This window comes from Callorhinus ursinus, unplaced genomic scaffold (genome assembly GCF_003265705.2).
Source record: "Callorhinus ursinus isolate GAN/ISIS: 27379988/994484 unplaced genomic scaffold, GSC_fseal_2.0 scaffold16, whole genome shotgun sequence".
Classification (NCBI taxonomy): Eukaryota; Metazoa; Chordata; class Mammalia; order Carnivora; family Otariidae; genus Callorhinus; species Callorhinus ursinus.
Genome location: NW_027397078.1, coordinates 12381710 through 12399890, shown reverse-complemented (window position 1 = coordinate 12399890; position 18181 = coordinate 12381710). Strand labels below are relative to the sequence as shown.

General features: G+C 33.8%; 1 protein-coding gene across 1 annotated transcript in view; it reads left to right on the top strand.

The window, feature by feature from the left end:
* The window catches only part of CFAP47 (cilia and flagella associated protein 47), a 514691-nt gene that overhangs the window by 414671 nt on the left and 81839 nt on the right, over positions 1 to 18181 (top strand). Inside the window, exon 57 of the mRNA XM_073901936.1 lies at positions 8905 to 9003. Within this exon, the coding sequence (XP_073758037.1) occupies positions 8905 to 9003 (99 nt within the window). The remainder of the gene's footprint in view (positions 1 to 8904; positions 9004 to 18181) is intronic.

Sequence of the window (18181 nt, the reverse complement as noted above, 5' to 3'; positions counted from 1 at the left end):
CTCTCTCTCTCTCTCTCTCTCTCTCTCTCTCTCTCTCTCTCTCTCTCATAACCTCCTCCCTCTTTCTTCTATGGGTTCTGTTTTTTCTAGCTACCATGTTCGTGTCTTCTTACATTCATATTCCTTGGCAAGTGGGCCTCATGATTTGGCCTGAATTATTGAAGGACCACAAGGAAACATGACTGACAAGGTTAAAAATATTTAACCTGTATGCCAAATATACTCATTTAAAAAGGTACTAAATTAATACCTTCTGATTTAAATCTTTGCAAATGTCTTCAAATTACTTCACGATAGGACTGTGCAGTCCCTTGCTATCTTTCAGAAGATGTCAGTGTTTCTGCAGATGCTACAGAATTCACAGAATCCCCTTAGGGAAGTTGATAGCAAGACTTCAGAATATAGCACCAAGCTGGTGGTTGCTGCGAGAGGTCTTACAGTATTTCACATTCTGCATTCCTGATTTTTCTTTCAATAGGCAGACAGATAGGTAAGATATATATGATATATAGGAAAAGATGTCTTTCAAAACGCACTATTTTTCCAGGAAGGCAACAGTTTTAGAGTTGCAAGCTCATTCTCAAACTTTTATATTTCCAGTTCTCTAACGTCTTTTCTTCTGCTGGTATTTTAGCTATTTCCATTTTAATCACTTACCTCAGAAATATTGCCCTTTGACATTCAAGAATCTTTTAATTCTATTTAATTAAATTCTACTTAATTATTTAATTCTGTACGTCGTCTCTAAGTTCTTTCAGTTGAACATCACACAAGGCAAGGTGTTGAAAAGGTAGTATTTCAGGGGTCTATTCATATCTTAATTCATGCCACTTTTAAATGATGAATGAGGTCGGGTGACTAAAGAGGAGATGGCCTAAACACTCAGAGAATAGTAGAGACTTCTCCAAAGGAGACCATTAATGAGTCCCATGAGGAGCAGGATGCTACATAAAAGCTTCAAATAGCCTAGGAAACTCGTATTTGTTATACACTTACTTGGTACCACATTTGAGCTCTGTCAATGTGACTATACTCAGTCTTTAAAAAAAACAAAACAAAAAAAGCTCTGAGAAGCTTCTCAGATGTGGACTCTGAGGCTTAGAAATCTCCCAAAGCCATACAGTGAGTAAGTGATTGAACAGTGTCTTGAACTCATCCCGTCTAGCTTGTCTTCTCCAGGACCACCTAACTGACATTCTAAGTTGTATGCTTACAGATGGTGCTTACAAATCCTTATACCGATGAGGCTCTAAAGAATGGTACTTGCCCCTCTTCTTGCTTCCTCCCCTAAGATCTCAGGGAACGAGGCCTCCCTCCATCCAATCAAAAGACCTCAGGAAATACCTCTGACTGCCACTCCTTTCGCATTTTCTCAGCTCTTCAGGTCTCTCCTTTCTCTTTTTGACTCTGCCATCAGACCCTGGCTCTGCCTCATCAACATATGCTTGGATTTTCTGCCTTGGCCTCCTTGTTCATCCTGGACATGTACCCTTGCTCGGTGACTGCTATCAATGGACTCAGTTCCCACAGTCCTCTCTGATCAGTAATTATGCCCTCCACCCCAATCCCTGCTCTCGAATTTCTACCCTACTTAGCCAGAAATAAAGGTGGAAAAAGGAAAGGTAGCCATGAATGGGTCTGAGTCAAAACGTTAGAAATTCGGGCCTGATGAATTTAGGAACTTAAGGACACATCTCCATTATAGGTATGTGTGTGCCCTTGCTCATATAACTACATTCCAAACCTGCTAATCTGTGCTCACTAATAGCTTTATTCTTAACTAAATGAGTATTTCAAAGTTGGCATATTTGTTAAGAGAGCAAGACTTGAATCTTCAGCCAATGATTATGTGTATTGAGCATCTATTTTATGCTGAAAACTGTCATACACACATTTCAAAATGACTGTATCTGCAACATACGTACACACATACATGTATACATTGTATTTTGATCTCTTGTGGTATTCTCTTTGTGAAATATCACTATGGGTTATATACCTAAAAGTTATATAAATGAATGAAGCAGTAACTAATACATGTAAAGTAGCAATTTTCATTTCTCTTCTATTAAAATAGCTATAGTCTTGAGATTATTCACTCTTTCTACTGAATTCAAATTTAAATGCGGTATTAGTGATTTGATTCAAATGTTTAAGTGTAAGTGGATTCTTTTCCAGACATCAATAGTTTTATTGAAGAGCAAAACAAAATAACATAGGGATAAAGGTGTACCTACCAATTATCATATTAGTTTTGCAAATTTCAACTTCCATTTTGAGGGTTGATTGATGTAAACAAAACACTGTGTTTTGTTGTTGACTCGGGGTTAATTATGACCATAGTGTTCACCAGCAGTAAAGTAATAAAGTACACACTGTAGTGTAGTTATGACATGCTAATGATACTTACAGGACAGGGAGAGGCAATGTCTAGTGCATTTGATTTGACATGTTAGAATTAGTTTATGAAAATCTTGTCCCTGGAACCCTCTGAATCTTATCTAAAGTACCTCCAGAGTTGAATAAATATTTATGTTAAATATGTAGTGATCATTGTGTATTGCCAATCAGGGTGTACATAGCTTTATGTATACATAAAAAGAGAGAGAAATAGGTGCATGAAAAAGTCCCACACTTTCAAAATCTCTCCCAAATTAAGACAATCAACTAAGTATTTCAATCAATCAATCAATATTATTGGGAGATTTGAGACTGGTAGGCAGTTGGAGTATCAAATATATAACAGTCTCTTCATACCATAGTTTAATTGGATTGTTTGTCTTAGTTTGCTCTGCTTATAGCAAATAGCTAATGTTTTTTGTAGTATGGAAAATTAGATATAAAATTATTGTTATAGTCACTTTTCAAGAAAAGTCATCTGAGCTTCAACTTGCTTATAATTAATTTTTTTTACTTTAGACACTCTTTAGGAGACTTAATATTTAGAACTCCTTTTTTCTTGTTTAGTAGATCTTAAAAGTCAGTAACCAATAATTGGGAACTTATCAAAATTTAGATTCCCAGGTCCACACTCAGTTATTCTGATTCATTATGTCTGGGGTAAGACCCTACCAGCATAAGTTATTGCAGCGTAGGTTGTCAGAAGACTACACTTTCAGAAGTACTGCTCTTTACACAAAGGTCTCAAAATATATTTTAAAATCATATACCTCAATTAATAAATATTTCTTAGCATTCACTTCAATGTGCATATATTTACTTGTGAAATACATATATGTAGCATTATCAACTCATATACTTAATGTCAATAGAGCTTATTTCCTTTTCATAGAGAATTAAGTACAAATATAATTTAAATTTTTTCTATGACCCAATAGTTCCTTTTACACAAATCATATTTTAAAGATAATAAAATGTGCTTTCATTAAAGCTATAGGAATATATTTTTAATTTTAATTTTTTTTGCCATTTAGTCTTTAATTTTGTCCCCCTAAGACACAACTTTTTTTTAAGACACAACTTTTTATTTTGAAAAATTTCACACCTATAGAAGAGCACAGTACAATGATTAGTCCTATAGTTTTCATATAGATTCATCTGCTTCGTCAATTGTTAATTCGGGGGGAATTGGCTTTATATCCTGTCTCTATCTATAGATACATAATTTCATCTCTAAAGCATCTATGGCTTTAGAGAAAGGACTTTCTCCAACATAACTGCAATGCCATATCATACACAAAGATTTAATATAGATATGTTAATATTTAATATATACTCCACAGTAAAACTTCTCCAGTTGTCCCAAAAATGTTCCTTAGAGCTTAAAAATTTTATCTTTTTTCCAATCTGAGATCCAGTTAAGAACTGTGCATTGCATTTGGTTATCAGATCTCTTAAGTCTCATTTAAGCTAAAAATTTCCTCCCACCTTTGTCTATCTCTTATAATATTGGCATTTTGAGGAGTCCAGGCCAGTTGTTTTATAGAATATTGCACATTATGGATTTCGGGGTTTTTTTTGTTTTTGTTTTTGTTTTACAAAAAGTTCTCTTTCATTACATACCTTGGAGATTATTCCATGTTAGGACATACAGAACTACATAAATATATTAACAGTTCTATAGTACTACATTGCATTGATGTACTTTGTTTTACTTTATCTTTGTTTCTTCATTACTCAATTCTGACTAACATTGGAAGAATATCACATACATACCGTGAACTTATTGCAACACATCAGGAGACACAAAGTCCCATTATTTGGGGATGCTAAGTTTAATCACTTGGTTAAGTTTGTGTCTGCCAGATCTTTATATTGTAAAGGTCATCTTTCTCCCTTATAACTAATAAATAATTGTGGGGGTGATAATTTGAAACAATGTGAATAACCCCTTTCCTTCCAACCTTTCACTTGATGAAACATTTTAGTATCCATACTAGTATCAGTTATTATGTCTGTCATCCTTGCTGTTTTTTATTAGCTGGAGATTCTTATATTAAGGAAATAAAAACTTTTTCCTCTGCTTTCCTCCCCCCCCCCTTTATATTTGTAAGTGTGAGTACAGCTTCATGGATTTTTTTTTTTTTGTCTTTTACATCTCAGCTTTTATTATTTTCAAATCCCCATCACATCATCACATTTATTCACAGAATATTTGCTATATAAAAGCATATGGGGATCTAAATTCAGAAGACACAAGCTATGTGACCTTGGGCAAGGAACTTCTTTTTTGGGGGGCGGGGGGGCTTCTGCATCTCCTTACACACTGGGGGATGCACCGGGTAATAGCTAAGGTTGGTTTTAGCTAGTGATTCTATGATTCTTTGACTACCGAACATGCATTGTCTGATGGCCCACACTTTATTCAGAGGAGGCTACTTGATCTCTTTGTTTAAAACAGTGTCATTACCATTTTATTTCTGAGTAATTTTCCTGAGTCTGGGAAAACAAAAATATAACAAATGTTAACAGAATTGATTTTGAAACCTATCTCTTTCTTCTCTGGATTTCTCTGTATCCAGATCTCCAGTAGGACCTTATGGCTTTTAAGAGCAATTAAAAAAAAAAAAAAAATAGGGGCACCTGGGTGGCACAGTCAGTTAAGCATCTGACTCTTGATTTTGGCTCAGGTCGTGATCTCAGAGTCGTGAAATCGAGCCCCAAGTCGGGCTCCATGATCAGCGCAATATCTGCTTGGATTCTCTTTCTCTCTCTCTGCCCCTTCCTGCCCCATTCTCTCTCTCTCTCTCTTAAATAAATAAATACGTTTTTTAAAAAACACCCAAAAGCTTCTATTTGTACAAACCCATAGCTCTTATATCAACAGAAAAAAAAAATCTCTTACTCCTTTTCCTTTTTCCTCTTGCATTGAGGACTGTTGAACTTGTTTACTGAGTTTTTGAATTACAACAAATTTTTATTGGTTTTAAGAAGACATTCAAAGAGTGGTGCCAGGACAGAATGGAAAAAGGCAGTGTAAGACCCTCTCCCCCTGCCCTTTTTCTTTCCATTATTGATTTCCTATGGTCAGAAAAACATAGTCTATATGATTTAGCTTATTTTCAATTTGTTGAGGTTTGTTTTATGACCCAGGATATGGTCTGTCTTAGTGAATGTCCCACAGGAGCTTGAAATAAATATGTATTCTGCTGTTGTTTTGTGGAATGCTCTACATATGTCATTTAAATTCTGTCAGGTAGCTTTGTTATTTGGGTCCTCTGTATCCTTGCTGATTTTCTGACTGTGGTTCTATCAGTTGCTGAGAGAGGGATGTTAAAGCACACAGCCATAATGGTATATTTGTTTATTTCTTTTTTCATCTCTATCAATTTTTGCTTCAAGCTGAGGCTCTGTTATCTGTTATAGACATGTTAGGATTATATGTCTCCCTCATGTATCAATATTTTATATTATGTAATGCCTCTCTTTGTCTCTAGTAATTTAATTTTCTCTGAAATTTATTTTATATGATATTAATGTAATCATTCCTGTTTCTTATAATTAACATTTGCATGATACATCTTTTTCCATCTTTTTTCTTTCAAACTACTAAGGTCACTAAATTTGAAGAAGTTTCTTGTGGACAGAATATTGTTGGACCATTTTTATTCATTCATTCATTCATTCATTCATTCAGATAAACTCTACCCTGGCAACACTCTCTCAGCCTGCTACCCAGCAAGAGAATTGGAGTGCTGCCTGTGTCTACCAACAGGAGCTGGAAGATCAACTTGCCTCCTCTTTTTTTTGTCTACCCCTCTTAGCTGATCTGGGTTCGAGGCTTCTGCAGTGCCTTGTCTGGTATATATAAGAGGCAATATAGAAACCAGGAACTTGGGGCACCTGGATGGCTCAGTCAGTTAAGCATCTAACTCTTGATCTCAGCTCAGGTCTTGATCTCAGGGTCGTGAATTCAAGCCCTCCATAGAGCCTCCTTTAAAAAAAAGAAAAGAAAAAGAAACCAGGAACTCACCACCATGTTGTTCCTCAAGTTACTTTCTTCTTCCCATGCTTACAAAGTCTCCCCAGGCTTGTCTGTTATGTTACATCTGACAAGTTTTAGTTGTAAGAGGGAGAACCTAGGAGGAATGGAGCTACTTTGTCTTCATAGGTTTATTATTATTACTATTATTATTATCATTATTATTTTTATTCTTTTGGATACTCCCCAGTTTGGCCAGCAGGATCCTTTGCAAGTCAATCCCTAGGTCTTTTGAATCGTCTTTATTAGTTTTTGAACATTTTGTTACTTTCTGGCACAAGATGTTCCAGTTGCACCACTTAACTAGTTTTTTTTTTTTTAAGATTTATTTATTATTTATTTTGAGAGAGTGAGAATGAGAGAGAGAGAGAGTACATGAGAGGGGGGAGGGTCAGAGGGAGAAGCAGACTCCCGCCTGATGCGGGACTCGATCCCGGGACTCCAGGATCATGACCCGAGCCGAAGGCAGTCGCTTAACCAACTGAACCACCCAGTCGCCCACCACTTAACTAGTTTTAAAGCTAGAATTAGACACTTTTCTCAGGTTTGCTTTATAGGGACAAGGTATTTAATATCTAAGAAATGGGCACTAGATGTGCTCACTATTGCTGGGATGTCCCTTTCAGGGGACAGAGCAAATAGAGTTATTAAAAATTGTTGTTTCGGGGCACCTGGGTGGCTCAGTTCATTAAGTGTCCGACTCTTCATCTCAGCTCAGGTCTTGATCTCAGGGTCATGAGTTCAAGCCCTGCATTTGGGCTCCACGCTGGGCATGGAGCCTACTTAAAAAAAAAAAAATGTTTCATACTGATATCTCCCTTTCAATCCTATGCCATAGGGTTCTTCTTAAATTTACCTCACACTCTCTTCCTTCTCCCACATGAGAAACCTGATTCTCAACACAACAGTGTAATTCATTTGCTCTATCATAGTCAATATTTTGGCTAATATTGTCAAAATTACTATATTCTTACAATTACAAAAAGTTTTAAGAGTTGCATTTTGAGACTTCTTAAATTCAATTGTATTTTTGAATTTGTGAAACATGTATTGTTCACAACTCAAAGCTATATAAAAAGTTCTGAAAGAAAATTCATTCCCAGACCTACACCATCTACCACATTCTCCACCAACTGTGTAGGTAACGATTTTCATCTTCATTTGAAATGAAGATTTCATCTTCATTCTACTTTATACTGTGTTTGGTTTTACAAAAATGAGTGTACATGAGTAAGTGCATATATACATACCTAGTCCCCTGTCATCCTCTATCTCATGCAGAGGTCAATACCATATCATTTCTTTTGCACCTTGTTAACTTCACCTAACAATATGTATATGTCTGGAATCCCAGTAAAATAGTTAACGGACACCTTTCTCATTGATTTTTATGACTTGTTAGTACCTCAGTTTTTGCTACATTATTGTTTATATACAACTAGTCGCCAATACATGGACCTTTTCATTATTTCTAATAATTTGCCATATAAATAATGCCCCTATGCATATTGCTGTACAAATAATGCCTTTACATGTATATTGTTTCATGTTTGAGGACTATATTTAAGGTGTATTTCTACAAGCAGTATTGATTGGCAAAATAGTAAATATATATACAATTTTACCATAAGTTACAAAAACCCCTTTCATAGGGGTTATAACATGCACTCCCATTCCTTTCCAAGGACAGTGTCAACTGATATCTAGTTCAATGTACTTAAAATTATAAATGCCTGTACTGACAGAGATTTTTGTCTTTTATACATGGTAGCACTAAAGGCAAGTACTTGTTATGTAGCCAGTACGTTTTGAGTAATTGATTGATTTTGTATTTATTGGTTTAAATTATTGTCAATGCATATACATTTAAACATGTAAATATTAATTATTAGAATCCATTTTTAGACAGTGAGCTCAAACAGACTCTCAATAATATCTGTTATTTGAGTAGTTTACATTAAGTTCTAAGAATGTATGAGTTGATTTTACAATATTTTTAATATAGAGAAAACTTTGATAATGTTGGATATGTTCTTCAAAAATGGGATTTAAATCTCATCTTAAAATGTACTTTGAGACGAACCATGAGAGACGATGGACTCTGAAAAACAAACTGAGGATTCTAGAGGGGAGGGGGGTGGGGGGATGGGTTAGCCTGGTGATGGGTATTAAAGAGGGCACATTCTGCATGGAGCACTGGGTGTTATGCACAAACAATGAATCATGGAACACTACATCAAAAACTAATGAGGTAATGTATGGTGATTAACATAACAATAAAAAATAAAAAAATAAAGATACTGTGGTTATATTTTAAAAAAAAAATATATATATATACTTTGAAAAATAATCATCTGAGAAATTTTCCATTAGAGGAGAGTTTGATTCTATTTCAATCTCCACTGCTATTTTTCCTCTTGAATGTAACATTGAGGAATAATATCTCTTCATATTTTTATTAGGTTCAGAAAAACCTAGGCATCTCGTCATTGACCATTACTGGAATAGCTTCTTCCATGAGACGTCTGCCTTCAAGTTTAGTGGTCTGAGTCACACACAAGGTATGGATTTCAACTTTATATTCTGTCATTCTATATGCTTTTATATTTCAGAGATGATGAAATTGTATGTCTCTTATCTTAATATATATTTAATAACAATTACACAATTAAATATTTGGATACGAATTTTAATAAGTTGATAGAAAAGCATGGATAGTATAATCTTTATATATATTCATTATATCTTCACTGTTTTTCATTCCATAGCACATAAATACAACTTGTAAAATATTTTGTCTTTGAGATTTTGAATGTTCGAAAGTCCTTTTGACCACTTAATACTTAAGTGTGTGAGGGGCGCCTGGCTGGCTCAATCAGAAGAGTGTGCAACTCTTGATCTCTGGATTGTGAGTTTGAGCCCCACATTGGGTGTGGAGATTACTTAAAAGTAAAATCTTTAAAAAAAATACTTAAGTGTGTGAGTCTAAGAAGATTTTGGAAAATTAAAAATAAATAGTATGCTAAAGCTATTCATAATCATGAAAAATAATTGCATCTTCACAAAGCTAATGATTCCCTGAAAATTTATTAGATGGTGTACATCTATTTGTACTATGTATTAATCATCCCACCTGCACATTGATGAATAGGAGAAAATCTAAGGCATAAGAAATGAAGTTGCTTAAAAATCTAAAACTCAAAAAATATTAATTTGCTTAAAATAGTATTTTAATTATATTAAATTAGTCATAATAGTTATGGTTAACATGATAAAATATGAATTATCTTAACATAATACAAAAATACTAACTGGAATTGGCAACAACTACTAGCATCCCAATACAAATGGGTTCATGACTTTATTCTATTTATTGTACTATTTCTATCAGCATCCTAAATCTCATTTTTTTATTTCATTTGATACAACTCTATAGTGTAAGTGTTATTATTACTCTTGTTGAATCAAGGAGATTGCAATTCAGAAAAATTAACTTACATAAAATCAAAACAGTTGCTTAATGTCAAAGCTAAACCTCCTTGTGTATGACTTCAATGTCTTTGTTTTCAATTTCTTTGTAACACATTAAAAAGAGTGTAAACAGCAGTTCACCAAAGAGTTAAGTGCAGATAGCCAAAGAATGATTAAAATATGTTCATAGTCACTAATATTCAAAAAAATGTTGATTTAAATGATAACCATGTAAGTTTTCTATTTCCTTTTTTGTCTTCATTTTTTTATCCCTTGAAACCATGGTGAAATTTGAACAAGTACTGCTTTGGGGAATATAAATCACAACATAGCTTCTGAAAAGCACTTTGTGTAATGTATATAAAGAAACAGAAATTATCACTTTTTTGACCCAGTAGTTGCAATTCTGCTGAGATCTTTTTTTTTTTAAGATTTATTTATTTATTTTATAGGCGGGCAGAGGGAGAGGGAGAGTCTTAAGCCGACTCCACGCTGAGCACAGAGCCCAACGTGAGGCTCAGTCTCATGACCCTGAGATCATGACCTGAGCCAAAACCAAGAGTCCGACCCTTAACTGACTGAGCCACCCAAGTGCCCCTCTGCTGAGATCATTTGAAGAATGAATCAAAATATTGCACTGTTTATAACAGCAAAAAGTTGTAAACCCCTTGAATGCCAAATAACAACCTTATTATATTTGTATTAAGTATTTACATGTCTGCTTATATTTTAATTTTACTTATCCATTGAGTATATGAGACACTTTCTTTCTTAAAAATTTTTTCCATTGGTTCTACACTTTCAGTCTTTCCACATTGTGAAATCCATAAAAAATTCACCTACATTTTCTTTTTCTTCTTCTTTGTAATGGGGAAGGAGTTACATGTAAATAGGCAGCTTTTTCATTTACCCCTTTAATTCATCTAGGTTTTGCTTTTTTGCTATGTAATTATGATCTAATTTGATTCCCTTCATTTAATTTGATCTTTTCATTTGATAATAATAATCATTCTGTAGCTATTTATTTTTTGCAGCCTGTATTCAGATCATATTCTGTTATGTGTCTCTGTATTTCAGGTCTTGTTCTAGTGCCATGCAATTTAAATCCTACAATTTTATGTTTTCTTTTTTTTATGTTTTCTTATTCTATTTCTTTCTTTTTATGATCTCTTAAATAATTTATTTCTGGGGCACCTGGGTGGTTCAGTCAGTTAAGCATTCGACTCTTGGTTTCAGCTTAGGTCATGACCTCAGGGTCCTGAGATCGAGCCCTGCATCACCTCTGCGCTCAGCGTGGAGTCGGCTTCAGATTTCTCCCTCTTCCTCTGCCCCTCCCACTTGTGTGCACTCTCTCTCTCTCTCTCAAATAAATGAATAAATCTTTTTAAAAAATGAATTAAAAACATAGTTTATTTCCTTTTATCACCTATTTATCCTTATAGAAAAAATTTAGAATAACTTTTTGTCAAGTTTCAAAGAAGTCTCAATAAACATTTGATCACAATTACATTAAACCTATAGACAAATTTGGGGAGAACATCTTTGCAATAATCTTCTTCTCCAGGACCATTTATTTCCTTGTTATTTCCAAGCATAGTGTTCATAAGTGTCAATAAAGTTCATTTTTTGCATAGTAAAAACATAAAGCTTCCAGTACCCATACTTTTATTTAAATAATCCAAATAATGGGTGAAAGGGGCCAAAAGGTAAAAAAATAAATACATAAATAAAAATAAAATGCCAGGGAATTACCTCCTCTAAACATGGAGTTGTGTATGGGAATTATGGAAATTGTTTCTTTTACCAAAGTCAACAGTCTTATTGTGTTAGTTTACAAACCTTTTATCTTTGTTTATTAATTTTGAACTGCTCATATATTGAAATGAATTTCCTTCTGTTTTGATTCCTAGTTCTTTATTCTTCAAGTGATTTCTGATATAGTTTCAAATTTAAATAAATGAGTAATCCAGTTAGTAATTATATGTAATGTAATTTCTATGCAACACAGACCAACATTGTATGTTCCAATTTTAAATTTTCTAATTTGAAAAAAAAAAGATTCTGAAAGTACTTTCTTAATTATAATTTATATTGTTCTAATTGTCTTCACATCATTTTCAAATTTAATCTGATGTTCTCCTGCATTCCATATTGATATCTCTAGTGTCTTCTGTGATTTGTTTTTTCAATAAACAATGCACATCCTGCCTGTGTGGTGGGTTGACAGTTCAAGATGTACTCCCTGCTGCTCTATATAATAAAATCTCCAAAGGGGATTATTTTCTCTAGAAGCTTTCTCTAGAAACTTCTTGTTTGCTCTGGTGTTCTTATGTGGTATTAGTGTCAGGGGTGTTCCTGATGATTTGGGGCACATAAACATTAAAGGTACAACCGAAATGGGTGCTCTGTTTCTTATATTGCTATGGACATTTTTAGAGACTTTGGGGTTCATGGCCTTACTGTAAAAATTACCTGTAGGTATAATCTCACATGCCATGTAAAGCATTTATAACCTTAAAACTCTTTCCACCTCTGCATGGAACATTTCCTTGGTGAATACTTGAGAACTATAAAGATTGTCTTATTCTTGACCAGCATTTACCTAAGTGTGTAGAGTGAAATGTTAATTTCAAGAGACAGAAATAGGTATGATATGAGAAAAAAAAAGAAAAACTAAGTTCTATGATTAAATAAATTCGGGAAATGCCAACTTAAACAAAATTTCCTTTATGGCAGGGTTTCCTAGGACTTTTTTTTTTTCTAATGCTGTCTATATTTCCATATAGAGGAAATAATGTTTTTGGAATGTATATCTGGCTAAGAAACATACTTTTGTAAATATTGCTCTCAGATGAACTGAGTTAGCAGAGGTTCTAAACTCCTACCCTCCAGTCTGCTATATCCTGTGACACTGCATTCAATTCAATTCAGGGAATGGCTCAGCATTAAAGGGAGACCAACTGACAGCTGCTAAGACTAGTGTTTCTCAATGTGAATGCCGCTGCTTCATTTCATGCTTAGCTCTTCTAGGCATCCTCCCAGTCGCAACCCGACTTCAGCAACATTTTGATCTATATGTGACAAAAGGACATAGATAAAAATAATTTCTGCAAACATTCTCATATCAACTTCTTTCTGAAATTTAAGTTCCTTTGTATTTACAAACCCCTCTAATAAAATTGCATCTCTATATATGATGATATCGACCAAGACTAGAATTCTAGCCATTGACATTGTTTTTTCACATTGGAAAAGGACATTCACATCCATTTTATTCCTCTACAGAAATTTTTTTTCCTAGAATTTTTCTTCCTTCGAATGAGTTCTATGCTATGGTGTAGATAGCTCAATATTTCATTTTGTTTTTAATAAGTTCACTATCCTTTTTGTTATCTTTTTCTCAAAATTGGTGACAGGAACTAGACAGGAGGGGGGAGCAAGGGGGTCTTCCTGTCAGTGAAGAATGTTAACCTGCCAGGCTTTCATTTTGAAGCTCATTCTTGTCTACACATCTAATTAGGTTGAGTAACCAAGAATGAGATAAGAGTAGAAGTGAATTGTGATCGCAGAAGACATCCTGCTACAAAGCTGATACATTTATAAGACTTGAAGTGTTCTTTTTCTCCTTCACCAGGAAGTAATCAAATGTCAGTGAAGCAAAATCAAGATTAAACCCTTGAGAAAAAAAATCTTAGCTGTAACATTTTCCTGGGTCCTCTGACTGTGACATTTTAAAAAACAGGGCCAGCGGTGGGGAGAGGTTAGTTTTTTCTTATATCATACTGAGCTCTAGAGAATAAGTTGCTACTTCCTAGGACCCTAAGGAGAGATCCAAGCTACAGGGACCGGCATTAGACTTGTAGTCTGAGAATCTGCAGTGTTCTAGTTTTGACTGTAACCTTAGCTTGAGCTAGTTTCTGTATTCTCTAGATTCTAATCTGGCATCACAAAAAATGAAAATCGGTTTTCCTGAATAGGATATTTTTTGAAGAACAAACGCAATTGTTTATGTGAAGAAATTTCTAAACACTAAAATTACAAGATTTGGTTATTAGTATTGTTTGGGTGAAAATAGGTAAACACAAAGATGGATTCCTGGTTTCTTCAGTTTTATAAGAAACAGGACTAGTATATTGCCAATACATACGAGGAAATATATTTCTGAAAAATGCATTAAGAAATAAATAGTAAGTTTTTTTTCTTCTGAAATCCATTTGTTTTCTAGGTAAACAATTGCTAAACAAATGCTTTTAATTTTCATCAATTACTCATTGACGAAAGTCTTGTTACCTTAAGGTGAATATTAGTTTTCTAGAATACTAGTTTTTCTACAAAAGAGTTTCTTACAGAGCAGTAGATATCTATTTCTATATTTGTATCTGTATTTTTAAGATTATCCATCTTTGTTCTTCCTTTTGCTATTCCTAATCCTTTATGTGCTCTACTTTTATTCAACATTTTCATTAAAAAATATCACTGGGGAGCCTGGGTGGCTCAGTCGTTAAGTGGCTGCCTTCAGCTCAGGTCATGATCCCAGGGTCCTGGGATCGAGCCCCATATCGGGCTCCCTGCTCCACCGGGAGTCTGCCTCTCCCTCTCTCACTCCCCCTGCTTGTGTTCCCTCTCTCACTGTGTGTCTCTCTCTGTCAAATAAATAAATAAAATGTTAAAAAAAACCACCAAATTTCAGTTATTCATATGCCACCTTCACAAATTTTGGCGTGTCACCTATATAATAATTTACTTAATGGTATTTGAATGGAAAACAATGTCACTTGCCATGAGCAATAGCAGTGTACTCTGTGCAAGGAACTATTTCAAACACTATACAAATATTAAAGGATTTAGTCCTCACAATAACCCTATGAGATAGATTGTATTAATACCCTTCTGTTAGATGAATATACTGAGACATGTAGGAGGTAGGTCTAAGATCACACCCACAGTGTATGCTGGGGCTTGGGTTTGAATGTAGGGCTTGGGCTCTTACCCAACTACACAATACTATTCTAAGTAGAAGACTGCTGTAAAACATCTATCAATAAATAATGAAACAAAAATGTTAAATATCTGTCCAAGTTTCACTCAGAGCCGTCTGAAGTATCATTATTGCTGAACAGTTTTCCTGGGAAGCAGTCTCTGAGAAGGAGTTTAGTGTGCAGGAAGTTTATTAGAGAGTGCTCTCAGGATCAATACCCCTGCGGAAGAAGAGAATTAACCAAGACTGAACAGAGGGAGAAGGTGGAGACAGAGGTGTTGGCTCATACCACGGCAAGCATTGAGACTAGGCTAGCACTTCAGATTTGCCCCAGTTTGGATTGAGGAGGCCATGATTTTATACCTCCATCTCCTTTCCCCCCACCTCACTACCTACATCAATCTATCGTTGCATCTGCCCCAGGAAAGGAGTTTGACTTTGGTCAGGTGACTCTACAGCTGAAGGCACTCCTCCCAGAGAGCTGATATCTAGCTACCATATACTGGCCATAGTCTTGGTAGCTTGGGGCATAAAGTCATGAAGATATATTTCTCTTTTTTACTAGAAGCATTATTGTGTACTTTTTCTGATACATATCTCAGTAATTTTAAATATGGTGAGGTGGGAGTCAAGGTTCATTTTATTTCATTATGTATACCAAATTGCCCTAGCACCATTTATAGAAAAGGCCATCCTTTCCTTCATTGAACTGCGTGACGCTTTTCTCTCAAATCCAGTAACAGTATGTATGTGGGTCTGCTTCTGGACTTTCTATTCAGTTCCAGTTGTCTAGTCATCCATCCTTGCACCAGTACCATACTGCCTTAACTTCTGTAGCTCTATGGCAAGTCTTGATATATGGTAACATAAATCCTTCCAATTTTCCGTGCTCTTCAATATTTTCTTTGTTATTCTAAATCCTTTGTACTTTTATAAGAGTTTTAGAATCATCTAGTTAACTTCCAAACACACACATGACCCTGTTAGGATTTGTATTTGAATTATACTGAAATTATGCATCGATTTGGGGGTAACTGGCATCTTAGAAATATTGAGTGATTGAGTCTTTTAAATCTAAGAATTTGGTTCTCCCCTCCATCTATTTATCCAAATGGCTATTTCTTCAAGATTTATTTAAAAGCCCATTTTGTCTGTACCGATTTGATCTGCCAGCATTATCATAGACTACTAGGCTGCCATGTGTACTTGGTTTCTGTCTGGGCTATCGCTACTATTCCCCTGATTTTTCTTTGAGAGCCAAAACTCCACTGTTTTAATTAAAGAGGTTTTATAATGTGCTTTAATATTTTAAATATTAATATTAATGTTAATTAATACTAATAATTAATTAATATTTAAATAGCATTGTTTTTCCTTTCCAGAGTTATACTGGCTATTCTTCCTTGTTTAGGTATCCATATGACCTTTATAATAAACTTGATTACCTCCAGAGAAAACCTGATAGAATATTTATTGGAATTATTTTCAATTTGTCATTTAAATTTTAACTTTATACATGTAGGGAAAAATGACATTTCTGTGATTCTCAATCTTTGCATCAATGTCCATTTTGTGTATTTTCAGTAGTTCATCAACTTTGTGTCTTCAGAAATTTTTTATGTATTTTTCATATATTTTGCTTTTGTCTAATGGACAAATCATGCTCAAAACCATTTTGGATTACCTTTTAAAAATAACAAGAGTATTAACAATATATCTCATTTTTTGTGATATTAGAGCAACAGTAAATACACAATTTGTTGTCACACAATATAAGCTATTTTTCTGTTTATTTATACTTAATACTTCATTACTGATTTTAAATGTAACAGCTCACTGTTTCTTTGTTCTTATTGCTTCTTAGAAAACACAGAGGCTTTACTTAAAACAGTAACAGTATTCTTTGTTCAAGAATAGAAAATCTTTAATCATTTTCATGAGAAAGATTAATATAACTAAAAATATTATTACATAATGACTGTTATATCACTTTTGTACTCTTGGTATTCCCTGACACAGTGGTAAAAGGATTAGCACACTGTTCAAAACATTTTATACAATGTTAAATAATCTCTGTAAGGGCTAATTAAATTTTATCCTTAATTTAAAGAAAAGATTTAGAGCCTTAGTTTAGGTTGTTGTCATTGGACTAATCACAGTAGTAGGAAATCCTGACTTCTGGTTACATAAATATTCCTGGCAGAAAAACACATAGGGAAGAAACCTTTAACCATGTTGCTTTTATCCAGTTAAATTTATTTTTTTTTCTTTAAAACATCAGGCCTTTATTTTCTCACATAATTTCCTACAGATCAATAAAACTAACCAGATATAATTTTAGTTAGTGTCATTTTCATGTAACTTTAAAAATTTTCAGTTTTCTATTTTAGCTTTATTTAAACATAGATATATAGACAGACAGATAGATAAATGTTAGGTACCATCCCTCTTTCTTCTTTGAGAATTAATGCCTCTCTTATCAACATGAAGCCATTCAGTTGGCCAATACAAGAAGTTCTTTGGGTTCCAGGAAGCAGAACTTGCAGATCTAATATTGCTCTTTGCACTTGGCTTTTTGTAAATTGTATTTGCATAACTGTTGCTCATTTTAAATGATACTAAGTTGTTTTTACCTCTGCCATTAGTTTGTAAAACTTTTTCATATTATCCATTGAAAACCATTTTTGATATCTCCCTGAGAGATATTTCTTCCAATCTATTATTTGTTTATTGTCTTCAAGTTATAGAATTTTTCCCATAATTTTTTTTTTGCAATTTTATGATAAAATCATCCTGTCTTTATGTCCTCTGGGTCACCTGTCTTGGTTAGAAAGATTTTCTTCTTCAAACAATGTGAAAATAGACTACTAAGCTTTTTTCAAGACTTTTAAAGTTTTGAAAAATATTTACATATGCAGTTCATCTGGGTTCATCTTTGTATTTGGTGTGCAAAATTTTCCATTTGTTTTTCATTTAGCCAGATAGCAAGTTGTGATTTTATCATTTGTGAAATAAACCAGCTCTTCCACTGAATGGAAACATCATTAATGTAATTAATATATAAATAATACATTGTTAATTATTTAATCAATACTAATTTATAATTTGATTTATATGAAAATATATTATCATTATATAATATAGTGATGCATAATTGAATATATAGTTTACCTTCAATATTATTAATATATTAATTAATTGATGGATGTGTTAATAAGATAATATCTTCATACACACATACTCTACAATTGATTTTTGGTCATTTTCTAGGTTGTTTCATTAATTAACTA